This window comes from Anolis carolinensis, unplaced genomic scaffold, assembly GCF_035594765.1.
Source record: "Anolis carolinensis isolate JA03-04 unplaced genomic scaffold, rAnoCar3.1.pri scaffold_8, whole genome shotgun sequence".
Taxonomy (NCBI): Eukaryota; Metazoa; Chordata; class Lepidosauria; order Squamata; family Dactyloidae; genus Anolis; species Anolis carolinensis.
Window position 1 is genome coordinate 7493468 of NW_026943819.1, and position 20235 is coordinate 7513702.

Here is a 20235-nt window from a genome sequence, read left to right on the forward strand (position 1 = left end):
ACAGCAAATGAGATATATAAATATGCTGGATTTGAACACTTCCCTGGCGTTTAGGACTGTGTGATGGATAATGATGATGATGATTATGATGATGATTATTAACAACACTGAGGCTGGGTGGCCATCTGTTAGGGGTGCTTTGCTTGTGCTTTTGGAGCACAAAGGTAGAAGGGGGTTGGACAAGATGGCCCAAGGTATCTCTTCCAACCTTCCAATATGATTATGATTAACATTGAGACTGTATTTCTCCCCGTTTGGTTTTTTTTTTTACTTCAAAGTAAGAGATGTGCCGTGTGCATAGGAATTTGTTTATGGGTGTGTTTTTTTCAACTATAGTCCAGCCCTCCAACAGCCTAAGGGACCATGAACTGGCCCCCCTGTTTAAAAAGTTTGGGGACCCCTGTTCTAGGCAGATATAGCCAGTCAACATCACTGCATTATTATTATTATTATTATTATTATTATTATTATTATTATTATGACACAGCAAACAAGATAGATGTGCTGGATTTCGTATCACAAAATCACAAGTCGAACACTTCCCAAGTGTCTAGGACTGTGTGATGTATTCGGATGATGCGCGCAGATCCCAGCAGGGTGGTCTTTTGCAGTTGGCAGATCGTAATTTTGTCAATGTCTATTGTTTCCAAATGCCGGCTGAGATCTTTTGGCACGGCACCCAGTGTGCCCATCACCACCGGGACCACCTGTACTGGTTTCTGCCAGAGTCTTTGAAGTTCAATCTTGAGGTCCTGATAGCGGCTGAGTTTTTCATTATTATTATTATCATTATTATTATTATTATTATTATTATTACAGGACGATGCAGCTTCCTTGCACAGTCTGCATTTTGAGTCATATTATTATCATCATCATCATTATTATTATTACAGGACGATGCAGCTTCCTTGCACAGTCTGCATTTTGAGTCATATCATCATCATCATCATTATTATTATTATTACAGGACGATGCAGCTTCCTTGCACAGTCTGTATTTTGAGTCATATCATCATCATCATCATCATCATCATCATTATTACAGGACGATGCAGCTTCCTTGCATTTTGGGTATTATTATTATTATTATTATTATTATTATTACAGGACGATGCAGCTTCCTTACACAGTCTGCATTTTGAGTCATATTATCATTATCATTATTATTATTATTATTATTATTATTATTACAGGACGATGCAGCTTCCTTGCACAGTCTGCATTTTGAGTCATATTATCATCATCATCATCATCATTATTATTATTATTACAGGACAATGCAGCTTCCTTGCACAGTCTGTATTTTGATTCATATTATCATCATCATCATCATCATCATCATTATTACAGGACGATGCAACTTCCTTGCATTTTGGGTACTATTATTATTATTATTATTAATTATTATTATTATTATTATTATTATTATTATTACAGGATGGTGCAGATCTTTTGCTCTTTGACAGACACACCTTACTCGCACCAGCATTCTGAGCCCAGACCCCAATCCTTGTGGGATGCACCCAAAGTCGGATGAGTTGAGTTTATTTTTGGGGGGAGAATTCCCATTTCCCCTTCGGTGCATCTCCTTCCTCCTCCTCCTTCCTTTCCATTGCCACGCAAACCTTTGGCTTCTCCCTGCAGTGGATTCTTGCTGAAACTTCTCCTCTCCTCCCCCATCTGTGTTTTTATTTTTCCTGAAAAGCTTCCAGGCTGTGAGTGTGTGTGTGAGAGAGAGAGAGAGAGAGAGCTCTTCCCTGTCCTAAAATGCCCTCCTCGCCTTCCCTTTCTCCCTAAGAGTTTCCACGCCAAGGGAAAAGGAAGCGGGTCCCGCACTTTGTCGGGGGTCCAAGAAGGAACTTTGCAAGGGGAGCCAAAGCAGCCTCGCTTTCTTCCTGTCTCGCCCCCCTCCCCAGCTCGGAAAAGGGGCCGAGCCTTGAGAGCGGAGCCCGGCCCTGCCCTGCATGAGAAGGAGGGAGGGAGGGAGCGAAAAAGGCAAAGGAAAGAGAGAGAGAAGGAAGGAGGGAGGGAGGGAGGGAGGAAAGGAGGGAGGGAAGGGGAGGAAGGAGGGGGGGAAGCCCTCCCATCTCTTCCCACTTCTCTCTCTTTCCTTCCCCCCCTCCTCTCCCCTTTCCCACTCCTGATTCTTCCCTTTCTTTCTTTCTTTCTTTTTTTGCAATTCCTCCTCTTGTATGTGTGTGCTTCCCGGGACCTGCCAGCATGCCTGCCTCCCGCAGGGGCTTCCTCGTCCTCTTCTCCTGCCTCGTCCTGGGACAAGCCTTGGATTTTACCGACTACACTGATGTCTTGGAAGAAGAGGAAGAGCCCGAGCCCATTGACTACAAGGATCCTTGCAAAGCTGGTAAGACGAGGCTCTCTCGTGGGAGAATGGCCTCTTGGGTCTCCTTACCTGTCCCTGAAAACTCCTCTTTGGCTGTGATGATATCAGGACAAGGGTGATGATGATAAAGGGTCTTTTGTGTCTCAACCTGGGTCAAGCCCATTGCTTAGCTGGCATCTGGCGGACAAAAGAAAGACAGGAAAGTTGCTGTGAGTTTTCCGGGCTGTATGGCTATTTTCCAGAAGCATTCTCTCCTGACATTTCATGCACGTCTATCTGAGGCCATTTGCTTAGCTGGCATCTGGCAGACAAAAGAAAGACAGGAAAGTTGCTGTGAGTTTTCCGGGCTGTATGGCTATTTTCCAGAAGCATTCTCTCCTGACATTTCACACAAATCTATGGCAGGCATCCTCAGAAGTTGATCCCTCAACCTCCGAGGCCATTTGCTTAGCTGGCATCTGACAGACAAAAGAAAGACAGGAAAGTTGCTGTGAGTTTTCCGGGCTGTATGGCTATTTTCCAGAGGCATTCTCTCCTGACATTTCACACAAATCTATGGCAGGCATCCTCAGAAATTGATCCCTCAACCTCTGAGGCCCATTGCTTAGCTGGCATCTGGCAAACAAAAGAAAGACAGGAAAGTTGTTGTGAGTTTTCCGGGCTGTATGGCTATTTTCCAGAAGCATTCTCTCCTGACATTTCACACAAATCTATGGCAGGCATCCTCAGAAGTTGACCCCTCAACCTCCGAAGCCATTTGCTTAGCTGGCATCTAGCAGACAAAAGAATGACAGGAAAGTTGCTGTGAGTTTTCCAGGCTGTATGGCTATTTTCCCGAAGCATTCTCTCCTGACGTTTCATGCACGTCTATCTGAGGCCATTTGCTTAGCTGGCATCTGGCAGACAAAATAAAGACAGGAAAGTTGCTGTGAGTTTTCCAGGCTGTACGGCTATTTTCCAGAAGCATTCTCTCCTGACATTTCATGCACGTCTATCTGAGGCCATTTGCTTAGCTGGCATCTGGCAGACAAAAGAAAGACAGGAAAGTTGCTGTGAGTTTTCCAAGCTCTGTGCCTATTTTCCAGAAGCATTCTCTCCTGACGTTTCGCCCACATCTATGGCAGGCATCCTCAGAGGTTGTGAGGCATGGATAAACTAGGCAAGGAAAGGAAAAAAATATATACCTGATGTTTCATGCACATGTATCTGAGGCCATTTCCTTAGCTGGCAGAAAGACAGGAAAGTTGTTGTGAGTTTTCCGGGCTGTATGGCTATTTTCCAGAAGCATTCTCTCCTGACATTTCACACAAATCTATGGCAGGCATCCTCAGAAGTTGACCCCTCAACCTCCGAGGCCATTTGCTTAGCTGGCATCTGACAGACAAAAGAAAGACAGGAAAGTTGCTGTGAGTTTTCCAAGCTCTATGGCTATTTTCCAGAAGCATTCTCTCCTGACGTTTCACACAAATCTATGGCAGGCATCCTCAGAAATTGATCCCTCAACCTCTGAGGCCCATTGCTTAGCTGGCATCTGACAGACAAAAGAAAGACAGGAAAGTTGCTGTGAGTTTTCCAAGCTCTATGGCTATTTTCCAGAAGCATTCTCTCCTGACGTTTCACACAAATCTGTGGCAGGCATCCTCAGAAGTTGACCCCTCAACCTCTGAGGCCCATTGCTTAGCTGGCATCTGACAGACAAAAGAAAGACAGGAAAGTTGCTGTGAGTTTTCCGGGCTGTATGGCTATTTTCCAGAAGCATTCTCTCCTGACATTTCACACAAATCTATGGCAGGCATCCTCAGAAGTTGACCCCTCAACCTCCGAAGCCATTTGCTTAGCTGGCATCTAGCAGACAAAAGAATGACAGGAAAGTTGCTGTGAGTTTTCCAGGCTGTATGGCTATTTTCCCGAAGCATTCTCTCCTGACGTTTCATGCACGTCTATCTGAGGCCATTTGCTTAGCTGGCATCTGGCAGACAAAATAAAGACAGGAAAGTTGCTGTGAGTTTTCCAGGCTGTACGGCTATTTTCCAGAAGCATTCTCTCCTGACATTTCATGCACGTCTATCTGAGGCCATTTGCTTAGCTGGCATCTGGCAGACAAAAGAAAGACAGGAAAGTTGCTGTGAGTTTTCCAAGCTCTGTGCCTATTTTCCAGAAGCATTCTCTCCTGACGTTTCGCCCACATCTATGGCAGGCATCCTCAGAGGTTGTGAGGCATGGATAAACTAGGCAAGGAAAGGAAAAAAATATATACCTGATGTTTCATGCACATGTATCTGAGGCCATTTCCTTAGCTGGCAGAAAGACAGGAAAGTTGTTGTGAGTTTTCCGGGCTGTATGGCTATTTTCCAGAAGCATTCTCTCCTGACATTTCACACAAATCTATGGCAGGCATCCTCAGAAGTTGACCCCTCAACCTCCGAGGCCATTTGCTTAGCTGGCATCTGACAGACAAAAGAAAGACAGGAAAGTTGCTGTGAGTTTTCCAAGCTCTATGGCTATTTTCCAGAAGCATTCTCTCCTGACGTTTCACACAAATCTATGGCAGGCATCCTCAGAAATTGATCCCTCAACCTCTGAGGCCCATTGCTTAGCTGGCATCTGACAGACAAAAGAAAGACAGGAAAGTTGCTGTGAGTTTTCCAAGCTCTATGGCTATTTTCCAGAAGCATTCTCTCCTGACGTTTCACACAAATCTGTGGCAGGCATCCTCAGAAGTTGACCCCTCAACCTCTGAGGCCCATTGCTTAGCTGGCATCTGACAGACAAAAGAAAGACAGGAAAGTTGCTGTGAGTTTTCCGAGCTGTATGGCTTTTTTCCAGAAGCATTCTCTCCTGACGTTTCATGCACATCTATCTGAGGCCATTTGCTTAGCTGGCAGAAAGACAGGAAAGTTGCTGTGAGTTTTCTGGGCTGTATGGCTATTTTCCGGAAGCATTCTCTCCTGATGTTTCGTGCACATCTATCTGAGGCCCATTGCTTAGCTTGGCATCTGGCAGACAAAAGAAAGAGGAAAGTTGTTGTGAGTTTTCCAGGCTGTATGGCTATTTTCCAGAAGCATTCTCTCCTGATGTCTCACACAAATCTATGGCAGGCATCTTCAGAAGTTGACTGCTATAGATATGGGCGAAACATCAGGAGAGAATGCTTCTGGAACATAGCCATACAGCCCAGAAAACTCACTGCAACCCAATGATTCAGCCTTCGACAACACAAGAGAGGAAAGTTTGTGGGTTGCGGTGACTTTTCCGAACTGTCATATTCCAGAAGCATTCTCTCCTGACGTTTCGTCCACATCCATAGCAGGCATCCTCAGAGGTTGTGAGGTTTGTTGGAAACAAAGCAAATGAGGTTGATATATCTCTGGAAGGTCCAGAGTGGGAGAAAGAACTCATGTTTGTTGGAGGCAAGTGTGAATGTCGCAACTGGCCATCATGATTAGCATTGGAAATAATTGCTTCGAAGCCTGGCTGCTTCCTGCCTGGGGAGACGGATTCTTTGTTAGGAGGAAACCACGAAAATGAGCAAAACCTGGCTGCTAGTATTTAAAAAAACTCTAAAACAGTAAATAAAGAACAACACTCATAAACAGGAAAACTCACAGCAACCCAGTGACTCTGGCCATGAAAGCCTTCAACAACACAGAGGAAAGTTTCCAACCCGCACACAAACCTACAAACGTTAGCACACCCTATCTCTCCAAACCTTCTTAAGCCACTCTTTCAAAAGTTCAAACCCAACAAGAAAAGCCTCCTTGTGTTCTTTGTCCGAACAAAAGTTTACAGCTTTGAGAAGTGAGGCTTTGTGACTTTTTCCCCAAACAAACCAGAAACCACCACCGCCCCCTTCAAGCTCTTCTTCCAAGGAAATTCAGCTCAGCATTAATGTGTTTTTCTCCCCCTCTTTTTCCCTCTAACAATGACTTGTGTGACAGGGGCTCTTTGTGCCGCGAGGATATGGCAACGGAAAGAGACCCTTTTGCCGGGATGTTTGTGGGTCGCAGGGAAGTAAACAGAGACAGAGACCAGGATGGAGGCTAGGGCTGGGCCGGCACTGTTTGTCCTCCTCTTTGGGGGACAGAATTCCCTGCTTAACAGACAGTTTGAGCGGAAAACTGTCAAAGCAGAGGGCCACTTTGGCAGAGGAATTGGCTAGGGAAACGTATTGGATGACTTAGGCCCAGGAGGGACTCCAACGTGGTCCATCCAGTCCTCAGAACTGGTTCTTTCCAACTCTTAATAGCAGGGGTCCCCAAACTAAGGCCCGGGGGCCGGATGCGGCCCATCAAAGCCATTTATCCGGCCCCCACGGCACAAGGGCAGAAGGGGGTTGGGCTAAATGACCTAAGGGGTCTCTTCTTCTCTTACAACCATTATTATTATTATTATTATTATTATTATTATTATTATTATTATTATTATTATTATTAACATTGAGGCTGGGTGGCCATCTGTCAGGGGTGCTTTGCTTGTGCTTTCGGTGTACAAAGGCAGAAGGGGATTGGACTCTATGGCCCAAAGGGTCTCTTCCAACACTCTTTTTTGTTGCTGTTGTTGTTGTTGTTGTTGTTGTTGTTGTTGTTGTTGCTTGGTGGCCAACTATAGTCCGGCCCTCCAATGGTCCAAAGGATCGTGAACTGGCCCCCTGTTTAAAAAGTTTGGGGACCCCTGCTTAATAGCAATGGAACCAGGTTGCTGTGAGTTTATGGCCATGTTTGAGAAGCATTCTCTCCTGACGTTTCGCCTGCATCTGTGGCAGGCCTCCTCAGAGGTTGTGAGGTATGTTCGAAACTATGCAAGTGGGGTTTATTTATTTATTATTATTTATTACAATATTTATATCCTGCCTTTCTCACCCAGTAGGGGACTCTGCACGGCTTACAATAAAACACATATATAAAATTGTACGATACATTGTGAATCAATTAAAAAGTTATTAAATTACATCAGATATTCATAAAAACACTTTTAAAATACGGATGGGTTTATATATCCAAGTTGGGAGCAAGTGTGAATGTTTCAATTGGCCACCTTGATTAGCATTGAATAGCCTTTCAATTTCAGGTTTTGGCTGCTTGTGGGGATCCCTTGTTGAGAGGTGTTAGCTGGCCCTGATTGATTCATGTCTGGATTTCCCCTGTTTTTTAATTTTTGTATAGAATGTAATCAGGTCTTTTCAAGCCTGGTTGTTTGGCTTGGTACTTTGATATGGCCTAAGGGCTAATAGTAGGAGCCCGGTGGTGAAGTGTGTTAAAGCACTGAACTGCTGAACTTGCAGACCGAAAGGTCCCAGGTTCAAATCCCGGGAGCGGAGTGAACGCCCGCTGTTAGCTCCAGCTTCTGCCAACCTAGCAGTTCGAAAACATGCCAATGTGAATAGATCACTAGTTACCGCTCCGGCGGGAAGGTAACAGCGTTCCATGCAGTCATGCCGGCCACATGACCTTGGAGGTGTCTAAGGACAACGCCAGCTCTTCGGCTTAGAAATGGAGAGGAGCACCAACCCCCAGAGTCAGACATGATTGGACTTAACCTTTACCTTAAGAGCTAATCAATAAAATGTTCTTCTTGGTCACCAATATACAGTAGAGTCTCACTTATCCAACATAAATGGGCCGGCACAACATTGGATAAGTGAATATGTTGGATAATAAGGAGAGATTAAGAAAAAGCCTATTAAATATCAAAATAGGTTATGATTTTACAAATTAAGCACCAAAACATTATGTTATACAACAAATTTGACAAAAAAGTGGTTCATTACACATTAATGTTATGTACTAATTACTGTATTTATGAATTTAGCACCAAAATATCACAATGTGTTGAAAACATTGACTACAAAAATGCGTTGGATAATCCAGAACATTGGATAAGTGAGTGTTGGATAAGTGAGACTCTACTGTATATAAAATTGTACGATACATTGTGAATCAATTAAAAAGTTATTAAATTACATCAGATATTCATAAAAACACAGAAAATACTTATAAAATCCTCTGGATGACTGCTGACCCATCCACTTTCAAATTCAACCAGAAGATTGAAGCCACTGTGAAGTGAGTAAAATTAAGAAAGATTCTTACTTTGACAGTCAAAAACCCCTCTGCGGGATTAGAATAGAAGACTTGTGCTTGGATTGAAAAAAGGGGAGAAAGGGATTTGACGCAAAAGAGGAGTTTAGAACACCCGAGGTCCCTTGGCCGGGGTTTCTGCCAGAGTCTTTGAAGTTCAATCTTGAGGTCCTGATAGCGGCTGAGTTATTCCTGTTGTTTTTCGTCAATGCGACTGTCCCCTGGGATGGCAACATCAATGATCCAAACCTTTTTCTTTTCCACAACTGTGATGTCTGGTGTGTTGTGTTCCAGAACTTTGTCAGTCTGGATTCGGAAGTCCCACAGTATCTTTGCATGTTCATTTTCCAAGACTTTTGCAGGTTTGTGATCCCACCAGTTCTTTGCTGCTGGGAGGTGGTACTTGAGGCATAAGTTCCAATGAATCATTTGGGCCACATAGTTGTGCCTCTGTTTGTAGTCTGTCTGTGCAATTTTCTTACAGCAGTTGCGGATATGATCAATGGTTTCATCGGCTTCCTCGCACAGTCTGCATTTTGGGTCATCAGCTGATTTCTCGATCTTGGCCTTGATTGCCTTTGTCCTGATGTCTTGCTCCTGGGCTGCAAGGATCAGGCCTTCTGTCTCCTTCTTCTGGGTCCCATTCGTGAGCCAGAGCCAGGTCTTCTCCTTATCAGCTTTTCCTTCAATTTTGTCAAGGAACTTTCCATGCAGTGTTTTGTTGTGCCAGCTGTCAGCTCTAGTTTGTAGTGCGGTTTTCTTGTACTGGTTTTTTTTGTCTGCTGTGTGTTGAGGAGTTTCTGATTTTTGACTTCACTCAAAGCAGGTTCTTCACTTTGCTTGACATATTCTGCCAGGGCATGTTCTTCTTTCACTGCTTGTTTTACTTGTAAGAGTCCTTTGCCCCCTGATCTTCTAGGCAGATATAGCCGGTCAACATCACTGCGAGGGTGCAGTGAGTGATGAATGGTCATGAGTTTTCTTGTTTTTCTGTCCAAATTGTCCAGTTCCATCTGTGTCCAGTTTATGATGCCAGCAGTATATCTTATGACAGGTATGGCCCAGGTGTTTATGGCCTTGACGGTGTTGCCTCCATTGAGCTTACTTTTGAGAATTTTTCTAACCCTTTGTGTGTATTCTTTACTGACCACAGTTTTCACATGTTCATGCTTGATGTTGTCCAGCTGTAATATGCCCAGATATTTATAGGCCTCTGGCTGGTGACACTTTATTGTTTGGCCATTAGGCATATTTATGCCCTCACTTTCAATGATTTTTCCTTTCTTCAATGCCACTGTCGAACATTTGTCCAAACCAAACTCCATGCTGATATCAGTGCTAAAAATTCGGACAGTGTTAGTCAGAGACTGGATTTCAGTTTCCATTTTCCCATATAGCTTCAGGTCATCCATGTACATCAGATGTGAAATTTTGTGTGAGATGTATTATTATTATTATTATTATTATTATTATTATTATTATTATTATTATTATTATTATGAGTAGTGTTAGCTGGCCCTAATTGATTCATATCTGGATTTCCCATTTTTGAGTGTTATATTTTGTTTACTATCCTGATTTTAGAGGGTTTTTTTTAATACCAGGAGCCAGATTTTGTTCATTTTCATGGTTTCCTCCTTTCTGGGTGCAATTCGATCAAAGTTGAGCTCTACTGAGCACCATTTGTGATCCTGCTGCCAATTTGACCATTGACTGTTGACAGGGACAGCTTGGCTGCCGGTGAGGCAAGGAAAGTCTCAAAGGTTTTCAGTTTCCTTCCTCTCCCAGTGACATTCAGACAAACAGCTGGAGAGTTTGGAGCAGGCGGAGAACATCTGTCGTACTCCATTTTTGTCGTTGCCGATTGTACACGTCAAGTAGAGAGCCGGGGATTGAGAGCCACTACTTCAAGCATGCTCTACAGTCCAAATAGCACCATTAATGCAGAATCTCCCCATTGCCAGCCACCAATCAGTCTTCTATTCATCCAAGGGTTGCACTGTTTCTTTAAAAATACCACTTAAAGTATTTGAATGACAATTTAATCCATCACATGACAGCTTGGCGCACTGGTTCTATCCGTAGCCAAACGGAATTTGGCAGGGCAGAACTACAATAAAACATTAAAAATATCAGCGTTCATCTGATTATATTGGCAGAGGTAACATCAATGATTATTAATAGCACTAGTCTAGCTTGCTTCAAGCTGCTCTTAGCAGGCCATGCAAAGACTTTCTTGGGCCTCTCCCATTTCTTTAGCTTGGTAGTTTTTACAAAGACTTTTAGCTTTTAAAATTTAATTCCTGCTGGAATTACTGTATATACTCAAGTATAAGCCTAGTTTTCCAGCCTTTTTTTTTAAGACTGAAAAAGCCCCCCTCGGCATATACTCGGGTGAGGGTCCTGGTTGGCTTATCTTTGTGTCAGCTTATACTCGAGAATATATGGTACATTTATTATTTTTCTCTATTATTGTTGCCACTATTACATTTATTATTATTATTATTATTATTATTATTATTATTATTATTATTATTATTTTATGACACAGCAAACAAGATAGATATGCTGGATTTCGTATCACAAAATCACAAGTCGAACACTTCCCAAGTGTCTAGGGCTGTGTGATGTATTTTCGGATGATGCGTGCAGCTCCCAGTCGGGTGACCTTTTGCAGTTGGCAGATCGTGATTTTGTCAATGCCTATTGTTTCCAAATGCCGGCTGAGATCTTTTGGCACAGCACCCAATGTGCCGATCACCACCGGGACCACCTGCACTGGTTTTTGCCAGAGTCTTTGAAGTTCAGTCTTGAGGTCCTGATAGCGGCAGAGTTTTTCCTGTTGTTTTTCGTCAATGCGACTGTCACTTGGGATGGCAACATCTATTATTATTATTATTATTATTATTATTATTATTATTATTATTATTTGCCTCTATTATTATTGGTATTATTACATTTATTATTTTTCTCTATTACTGTTGCTACTACAGTAGAGTCTCACTTATCCAAGCTAAACGGGCTGGCAGAAGCTTGGATAAGCAAATATCTTGGATAATAAGGAGGGATTAAGGAAAAGCCTACTAAACATCAAATTAGGTTATGATTTTACAAATTAAGCACCAAAACATCATGTTATACAACAAATTTGATGGAAAAAGTCATTCAATACGCAGTAATGCTATGTAGTAATTACTGTATTTATGAATTTAGCACCAAAATATCACAATGTATTGAAAACATTGACTACAAAAATGGCTTGGATGATCCAGAAGCTTGGATAAGCGAGGCTTGGATAAGTGAGACTCTACTGTATTACACTTAATTTACTCTATTTTTATTATTATTAATACATTTATTATTTCACTCTGATCTTATTATTACTATATTTATTATTTTACTATATTTATTACTACATATATTATTTTCCTATATTTTTATTATTATTATTATTATTACATGTATTATTTTACTCTATTATTATTAAAAGGATACATAAGCACATTTAGGGTATAAATAATTGAAATAAATAAATAAATAAATAAATTTACATTGAAGAAGATGACAATAATGACTTAATCAGCATTGGACAATCTTATCTTAAATTAGAGCTTTATGTAAATATTCAAAAACATTTAACCTACTGATGCCTCGATTTTATTGGTATCTATTTTTATTTCTGAAATTTACCGCTCTCGGCTTATACTGTTTTCCCAGTTTTTTTGTGGTAAAATTAGGTGCCTCGGCTTATATTTGGGTCGGCTTATACTCGAGTATATACGTATATTTTCCTACATACAGTTCCCTACAATGATAGAGGTTGCTGTGAGATTTCCGGGCTCACAACCTCTGAGGATGCCTGCCATAGATGTGGGCAAAACATCAGAAGAGAATGCTTCTGGAACATGGCTATACAGCCCAGAAAACTCACAGCAACCCAGTGATTCCGGCCATGAAAGCCTTTGACAGCACACAGAAGCTAAATAATTCTACACTGATTTCATTTTTCGGATATCATTCCTTGGAAGCTCATCTCCTTCTTCCAACAGAGTCATCCGTCATTGATGTAAACGATGTCAACGTGGCGCTTTTCCTGGGTGACCCTAATTGCAGGACAGGTTGCCAACTTTCAGGGCAGGGATGATTCCTTCTGTAGTCATAATGTTAGGTGAGGCTTTTCAAAAGCACGAGGTTCACCTTAACTTGAGTTGACATCAGGCTTACATTTTTATAACTCTGGTGTTTGTTGTTGAGAGCCTCCAAATGATTTCCATCATATGGTGACTCTATGGCTTGATTGCTAAGTAAAAATAAAACTGAAATACTTTTTCAGACCTCACAACCTCTGAGGATGCCTGCCATAGATGTGGGCGAAAGGTCAGGAGAGAATGCTTCTGGAACATGGCCATACAGCCCGGAAAACTCACAGCAACCCTGTTATTCCGGCCATGAAAGCCTTCGAAAATACATTTTCCACTGGAAACCTTAGCAGCTTTTTTTAAAGCCCTGGGATTCAGATATATGGATATGCGGATATGCGGATCTCTGCAAAAGTTCCGTTTTTTGTCCTGGCCAGAAAAACTGTGTCTTCCAGACGTTTCATGAAGTATCTGCCACACAAACAAACCTCATGGGTTAGGACCACTTCTGCCCAAGTTAGCACTATACAATGAAACAGGAACACACACTTTCAAACCAGGAACAGAACTTTGTCATTATTGACACTTTTTAAAGCTTGGCTGTCTGGCCATCTGTCCAGACAGTGTTGTTTGTGTATTTGTAGTAGGAACAATGGGGTGTTGTTCCTGGGTTGTATATGGCTGTTCCTATTAGTGTCCTGCATGACCTTGGCTCTCAATACAGTAGAGTCTCACTTATCCAACACTCGCTTATCCAACGTTCTGGATTATCCAACGCATTTTTGTAGACAATGTTTTCAATACATCATGATATTTTGGTACTAAATTCGTAAATACAGTAATTACTACATAGCATCACCATGTATTGAACTACTTTTTCTGTCAAATTTGTTGTATAACATGATATTTTGGTGCTTAATTTGTAAAATCATAACCTAATTTGATGTTTAATAGGCTTTTCTTTAATCCCTCCTTATTATCCAACATATTTGCTTATCCAACGTTCTGCTGGCCCATTTACGTTGGATAAGCAAGACTCTACTGTATTTACATTCCTCTCTAGCACAGCCAGTAGTAAATTTTTGCAAGTTACTAAACTGTACCCATGTTGTCAGCATACACCCAGTGAGAAACTGAAATATATAACCCAGCAACATCATCCTGTTGTTCCCTGTCACAAGTTCACCACAAAACCCGTCTGCACAGATGGCCATACAACAAGGTCTGACTAATTACAGTAATGATGACACTCTGTTCCTGGTTTGAAATTGTCTGTTCCTGTTTCATCGTATACTATTTAATGTGAAAGTATTTGTTGCACCCCAGGAACTTCATTTTTTCTGCCACAAACTTGATTAAACAGGTGAAGGATGAAGTTCCTCTTCCTAGGAAAAGTTTTTGCCTTCTTCTCAAGTGTCACCTTCTTTTTAGGAACTGACCGATCAGGAACAAATATCTAGCCCAGATAAAATATTCCGTGATTTCCAATTGTTGGGACATACAGACATGCGAAGTTCTGAATATTTGGTCAAAACCCGGGATATTCCTGCACCTGGAAATTTCGTGGTTTTTTGCCTTTTGTAGTGATTGCTTCTGGGTTTACAGGGAATGGTTGCGGGAGCTCCTGGGTTAAAGGTACTGTCTAGACCGGCCCATTATCTTGTATTGGGCCTTATCTCTGTTTTAACACCAGGAAACCCTCTCTCACAATACTGCAATTTGTACAATGCATGCAAAAATCTTTAAAAGGGCCACAGTGATGTATTTGGGTTTTGCAGCTTCAGAGTTGCCATAGATTTGTTCTCATTTATTCTCAGCACAGAAGCGCTGCTGTGCCCAAAGGTCTCCTTTTATATCCATGACTCCCTAAAAGCCTTTGCTTTGAACTTGAGAATGAAGATCCTAAATCATTTGCTTGATCTTTCCTACCCATCAGCATGGCATGGGTTTCCCTGGGCTTCCAGATTCCCAGATTCCCAGAGCAGCTGTCTAGCTTTGCTCTCCCCACCCAACGTTTGCTGGGCGGTTCCCGTGGTGGCAGTTTCTCCAGAAGGACAACCCAACTTGAGATCCAACTGTTAGCAATGCCTTAGCAATACCACAATCTGGCCTTGCCCTTTCCGTAGGAGGACTGGGAGAGGCAGGAAAGCGGGGTTGCCTTGGGTCAGCAAAACTTGCAGTGGCTGTCAAAATAAACCTCCTCGTTGCTGGGGATGAGCCAAAGCAGTTGCCATAGCAGCCCATAGACCATGATGAGCCAGCAAGGGCCCCCATATGAACCCACTCCTGATGCAGTAGAGAATGGCTGGAATTTGCTCAAAAGCTCGAAAGTAACTCAACCAGAGGTTTCTCTGCCACAGTGGTTGCATGAGAAGATGCAACTGATCTCAATTCTTCAATAGTACCTATAAAATGCACATGTTTGGCTTCTTTGCTCATTGTCGCTGTGGGCATGCATGCTCTGAAATGTGTGCTTCATCCGTAAATGGGATTTCATACAGTGGTATCATAGGACCAAAGGCTTTCATGGCCACAATCACTGTGTTGCTGTGAGTTTTCCAAGCTGTATAGCCATGTTCCAGAAGCATTCTGTATATGTATATATGTATACAGTCTCACTTATCCAACATAAACGGGCCATCAGAACGTTGGATAAGTGAATCTGTTGGATAATAAGGAGGGATTAAGGATAAGCCTATTAAACATCAAATTAGGTTATGATTTTACAAATGAAGCACCAAAACATCATGTTATACAACAAATTTTACAGAAAAAGTAGTTCAATACGCAGTAATGCTATGTAGTAATTACTGTATTTATGAATTTAGCACCAAAATATCACGATATATTGAAAACATTGACTACAAAAATGCGTTGGATAATCCAGAACGTTGGATAAGTGAGACTCTACTGTATTAGGGGCCCCTGGTGGTGGCGCAGTGTGTTAAAGCGCTGAGCTGCTGAATTTGCAGACCGAAAGGTCCCAGGTTCAAATCCCGGGAACAGAATGAGCGCCCGCTGTTAGCCCCAGCTCCTGCCAACCTAGCAGTTCGAAAACATGCCAATGTGAGTAGATCAATAGGTACCACTCCGGCGGGAAGGTAAGGGCGCTCCATGCAGTCATGCCAGCCACATGACCTTCGAGGTGTCTATGGACAATGCCGGCTCTTCGGCTTAGAAATGGAGATGAGCACCAACCCCCAGAGTCAGACATGACTGGACTTAACGTCAGGGGAAAATCTTTACCTTTACCTATATGTACACACATACGTATACATATGTACCTATATACATATATATAATATAATTTACAATAATATATAATATTATAATATATTGTATATGCATATAATATTAATAATATTATTTTGTAATACAATATAATACTAATAATACAATATAATAATGTTAATTATATACTATATATTACATGTAGAATCATAGAATCATAGAATAGTAGAGTTGGAAGAGACCTCATGGGCCATCCAGTCCAACCGCCCGCTAAGAAGCAGGAAATCGCATTCAAAGCACCCCCGACAGATGGCCATCCAGCCTCTGCTTAAAAGCCTCCAAAGAAGGAGCCTCCACCACAGTCCGGGGCAGAGAGTTCTACTGCCGAACAGCCCTTCTCACAGTGAGGAAGTTCTTCCTGATGTTCAGGTGGAATCTCCTTTCCTGTAGTTTGAAGCCATTGTTCCGCGTCCTAGTCTGCAGGGCAGCAGAAAACAATCTTGCTCCCTCCTCCCTATGGCTTCCCCTCACATATTTGTACATGGCTATCATGTCTCCTCTCAGCCTTCTCTTCTGCAGGCTAAACATGCCCAGCTCTTTAAGCCGCTCCTCATAGGGCTTGTTCTCCAGACCCTTAATCATTTTAGTTGCCCTCCTCTGGACACTTTCCAGCTTGTCAACATCTCCCTTCAACTGTGGTGCCCAGAATTGGACACAGTGTGATTCCAGGTGTGGTCTGACCAAGGCAGAATAGAGGGGAGCAGGACTTCCCTGGATCTAGACGCTATTCCCCTGTTGATGCAGGCCAGAATCCCATTGGCTTTTTTAGCTGCTGCATCACATTGTTGGCTCATGTTTAACTTGTTGTCCACGAGGACTCCAAGGTCTTTTTCGCACACACTGCTGTCAAACCAGGCATTGTCCCCCATTCTGTATCTTTGATTTCCATTTTTTCTGCCGAAATGAAGTATCTTGCATTTGTCCCTGTTGAACTTCATTTTGTTAGTTTCGGCCCATCTCTCTAGTCTTGTCAAGATCGTTTTGAATTCTGCTCCTGTCTTCTGGAGTGTTAGCTATCCCTCCCAATATTATAATATATTGATATAGTAAAAGGTAAAGGTAAAGGTTTCCCCTGACGTTAAGTCCAGTCATGTCCAACTCTGGGGGTTGGTGTTCATTTCCATTTCTAAGCCGAAGAGCCTGCGTTGTCCATAGACACCGCCAAGGTCATGTGGCCGGCATGACTGCATGGAATGCTGTTGATATAGTACAATATAGTAATTTATTGCCAGTATTGTGCTATGCTAATAATATAATATTGTATGTAAATTTAATTTGTAAGCCGCTCTGAGTCCCCTATCTCTCCTAATACATATGGGTGAAACGTCAGGAGAGAATGCTTCTGTAACATGGCCACATAGCCCGGAAAACTCACATCAACCCAAAGAGAGAGGACTATCTAAGGTTCCAATGAAGAATTGGAAATGCTCCACCATTTCCAAAGTATAATAAAGGTAAAGGTTTTCCCCTGACATTAAGTCCAGTCGTGACCGACTCAGGAGGTTGGTGCTCATCTCCATTTCTAAGCCGAAGAGCCGGCGTTGTCCATAGACACCTCCAAGGTCATGTGGCCATAGGCATGACTGCATGGAGCACTGTTACCTTCCTGTAATGTCATTACCTATTGATCTACTCACATTTGCATGTATTCGAACTGCTAGGTTGGCAGAAGCTGGAGCTAACAGCAGGTGCTCAGTCCGCTCCTCGGATTCAAACCTGCGACCTTTTGGCCTGCAAGTTCAGCAGCTCAGTGCTTTAACACACTGCGCCACCGTATTCTACTATTATTTGTTGTTGTTGTTGTTGTTGTTGTTGTTGTTGTTGTTGTGCCTTCAAGTCATTTCTGAATTATGGTGACCTTATCATGGGGTATGCTTGGAAGAGTTTGTTGAGAGTAAGTTTGAGGCTGAAAGAATGTGATTTTACCAAGGTTTCCAAACAATAATATTTGCAACTTGTACATTTGTACCTTTCAGAGGTTCTGGGACCTGGTTTTGTTGTTTGTCTGTTTATTTGATTATCTGGACAAGTTCATCCCTTGGTTCTTTATGTGAATATGATGAGCATTTCCTGGATGAAGCAGGATGCCCACAACATGAAGGATAAAACATAATACCATGACATTTCTTATGGCTGCCCCACAAAACCCAGATATTCCCTTTCGCAGTGGCTTTTCACAGAAAAGCAGCCTCAGATTAAATGCTTTCAACAGACTCACTTGATTCAGTTTTAAGAGATTATGTCCACAGCCCAACACAGGATTAAGTGTGCTTAAGACCAACAAAATCAATGTGCTTAATCAGGTTTAATTCTGTTCTGGACGGAGGCCGATGTGTGTAGGCTTTAATACGTCTGCGTGGATTACCTTTACATTTCATTTGAAACAAAGAAACAAGACCGTTTGATTCTCCTTTCAATGAAACATTCAGCATTGACGATTAAACATGTAAATCAATTTGAGCCATACCAAACAGAAAAATATAGCATAGTAGAATGGCAATAATTTAATAAGTCTACAATGTTTCCTATAAGACTAGCTTGGGTACCCAGCATTGCCCAGGTTATTTGAAAATACAGTAGAGTCTCACTTATCCAACACTCGCTTATCCAACGTTCTGGATTATCCAACGCATTTTTGTAGTCAATGTTTTCTATATATCGTGATATTTTGGTGCTAAATTCATAAATACAGTAATTACTACATAGCATTACTGCATATTGAACTACTTTTTCTGCCAAATTTGTTGTCTAACATGATGTTTTGGTGCTTCATTTGTAAAATCATAACCTAATTTGATGTTTAATAGGCTTTTCCTTAATGCCTCCTTATTATCCAACATATTCGCTTATCCAACATTCTGCCGGCCCGTTTATGTTGGATACGTGGGACTCTACTGTATAAATGTTTTAATTGTACAAAATGCATAAGGTTGTGGGTGAACTACAACTCACATTAGGCCAGGTTAACCCAGAGACACTCCATCACTACTTATAGTTTGTTATGTTGGGCAAGTTTGCTCTAGATGCATCATCGGTGGGGTTCACTATGCTCTCTGGATGTAGGGTAAACTACAACTCCCACTGTGATGAGTTAGTCCCCTCAAAACCCTCCAGTAGGTTGAGTTAGTCGTGGGGTTTCTGTGTGCCAAGTTTGGTCCAAGTCCATCATCGGTGAAAATCACAGTTTCTCTGGTTGTGGGTGAACTACAACTCCCAGAAAGGAAGGTCAGTTCCCCCAAACTCCTCCAGTAATCAAATTTTGGCATATCAGGTACATGTGCCAACTTTGGCCCAGATCCATCAGTATTTGGGTTCACAGTGCTCTCTGGTGAACTACAACTCCCCCAAATCAAAGTGAATATCCCCCAAAGACCTCTAGTATTTTTTGCTGGTCGTGGAGGTTCTGTGTGCCAAGTTTGGTCCAATTCCATCTTTGGTGGAGTTCAGAGTTCTCACCGATTGCAGGTGAACTATACATCCCAGTACCTACAACTCCAAAATGTCCAGGCCAATTCCCTTCAAAACCCACCAGTATTCAAATTTGGACATATCGAGTATGCATGCCAAGTTTGGTCCAGATCCATCATTGTTTGGGTTCATAGCCCCCACCCTTTTAGCCTTTAGGAAAGATTTAAAAACATGGCTCTTCCGGTGTGCTTTCGGAGAGTAACTGTTCCTTTGTTACTCCCCCCAACATTTATCCTCCAGACTGTTTCACTATCTGATGTCCCTGTCCCCCGATGTTTTTATTCTTATCCCTTTCTCACCCCGAGGTTTTAACTTAGTGTTCATGCGGCCCGCCCTTGTTATATTGCTTTCTTGACTTTGTGTTGTACTGTATATTATTCTTTATTGTATTGTTTAATTGTATTATGATATGTTGTTTATACATTTTGTTATATTGTATTGTCCTGGGCATGGCCCCATGTAAGCCGCCCCGAGTCCCCGTTGGGGAGATGGTGGCGGGGTATAAATAAAGTTTTATTATTATTATTATTATTATTATTATTATTATTGACACAACGACATTGTATGACACAGCAAACAAGATAGATATGCTGGATTTCGTTTCACAAAATCACAAGTCGAACACTTCCCAAGTGTCTAGGACTGTGTGATGTATTTTCGGATGATGCGTGCAGATCCCAGTAAGGTGGCCTTTTGCAGTTGGCAGATCGTAATTTTGTCAATGTCTATTGTTTCCAAATGCCGGCTGAGATCTTTTGGCACGGCACCCAGTGTGCCCATCACCACCGGGACCACCTGCACTGGTTTCTGCCAGAGTCTTTGAAGTTCAATCTTGAGGTCCTGATAGCGGCTGAGGTTTTCCTGTTGTTTTTCTTCAATGCGACTGTCACCTGGGATGGCAACATCAATGATCCAAACCT

At 42.1% G+C, this 20235-nt stretch overlaps 1 protein-coding gene across 3 annotated transcripts in view; it reads left to right on the top strand.

The window, feature by feature from the left end:
- Positions 1–2038: 2038 nt before the first annotated feature.
- Positions 2039–20235, top strand: part of bmp1 (bone morphogenetic protein 1) — a 158308-nt gene continuing 140111 nt past the window's right edge. The window contains exon 1 of one of the 3 annotated variants that reach the window (XM_062961039.1): positions 2039–2361. In XM_062961039.1, coding sequence (XP_062817109.1) covers positions 2220–2361 — 142 coding nt within the window. In that variant the 5' untranslated portion in view covers positions 2039–2219. The remainder of the gene's footprint in view (positions 2362–20235) is intronic. The other 2 variants (XM_062961037.1, XM_062961038.1) reach the window with 2 other exon arrangements.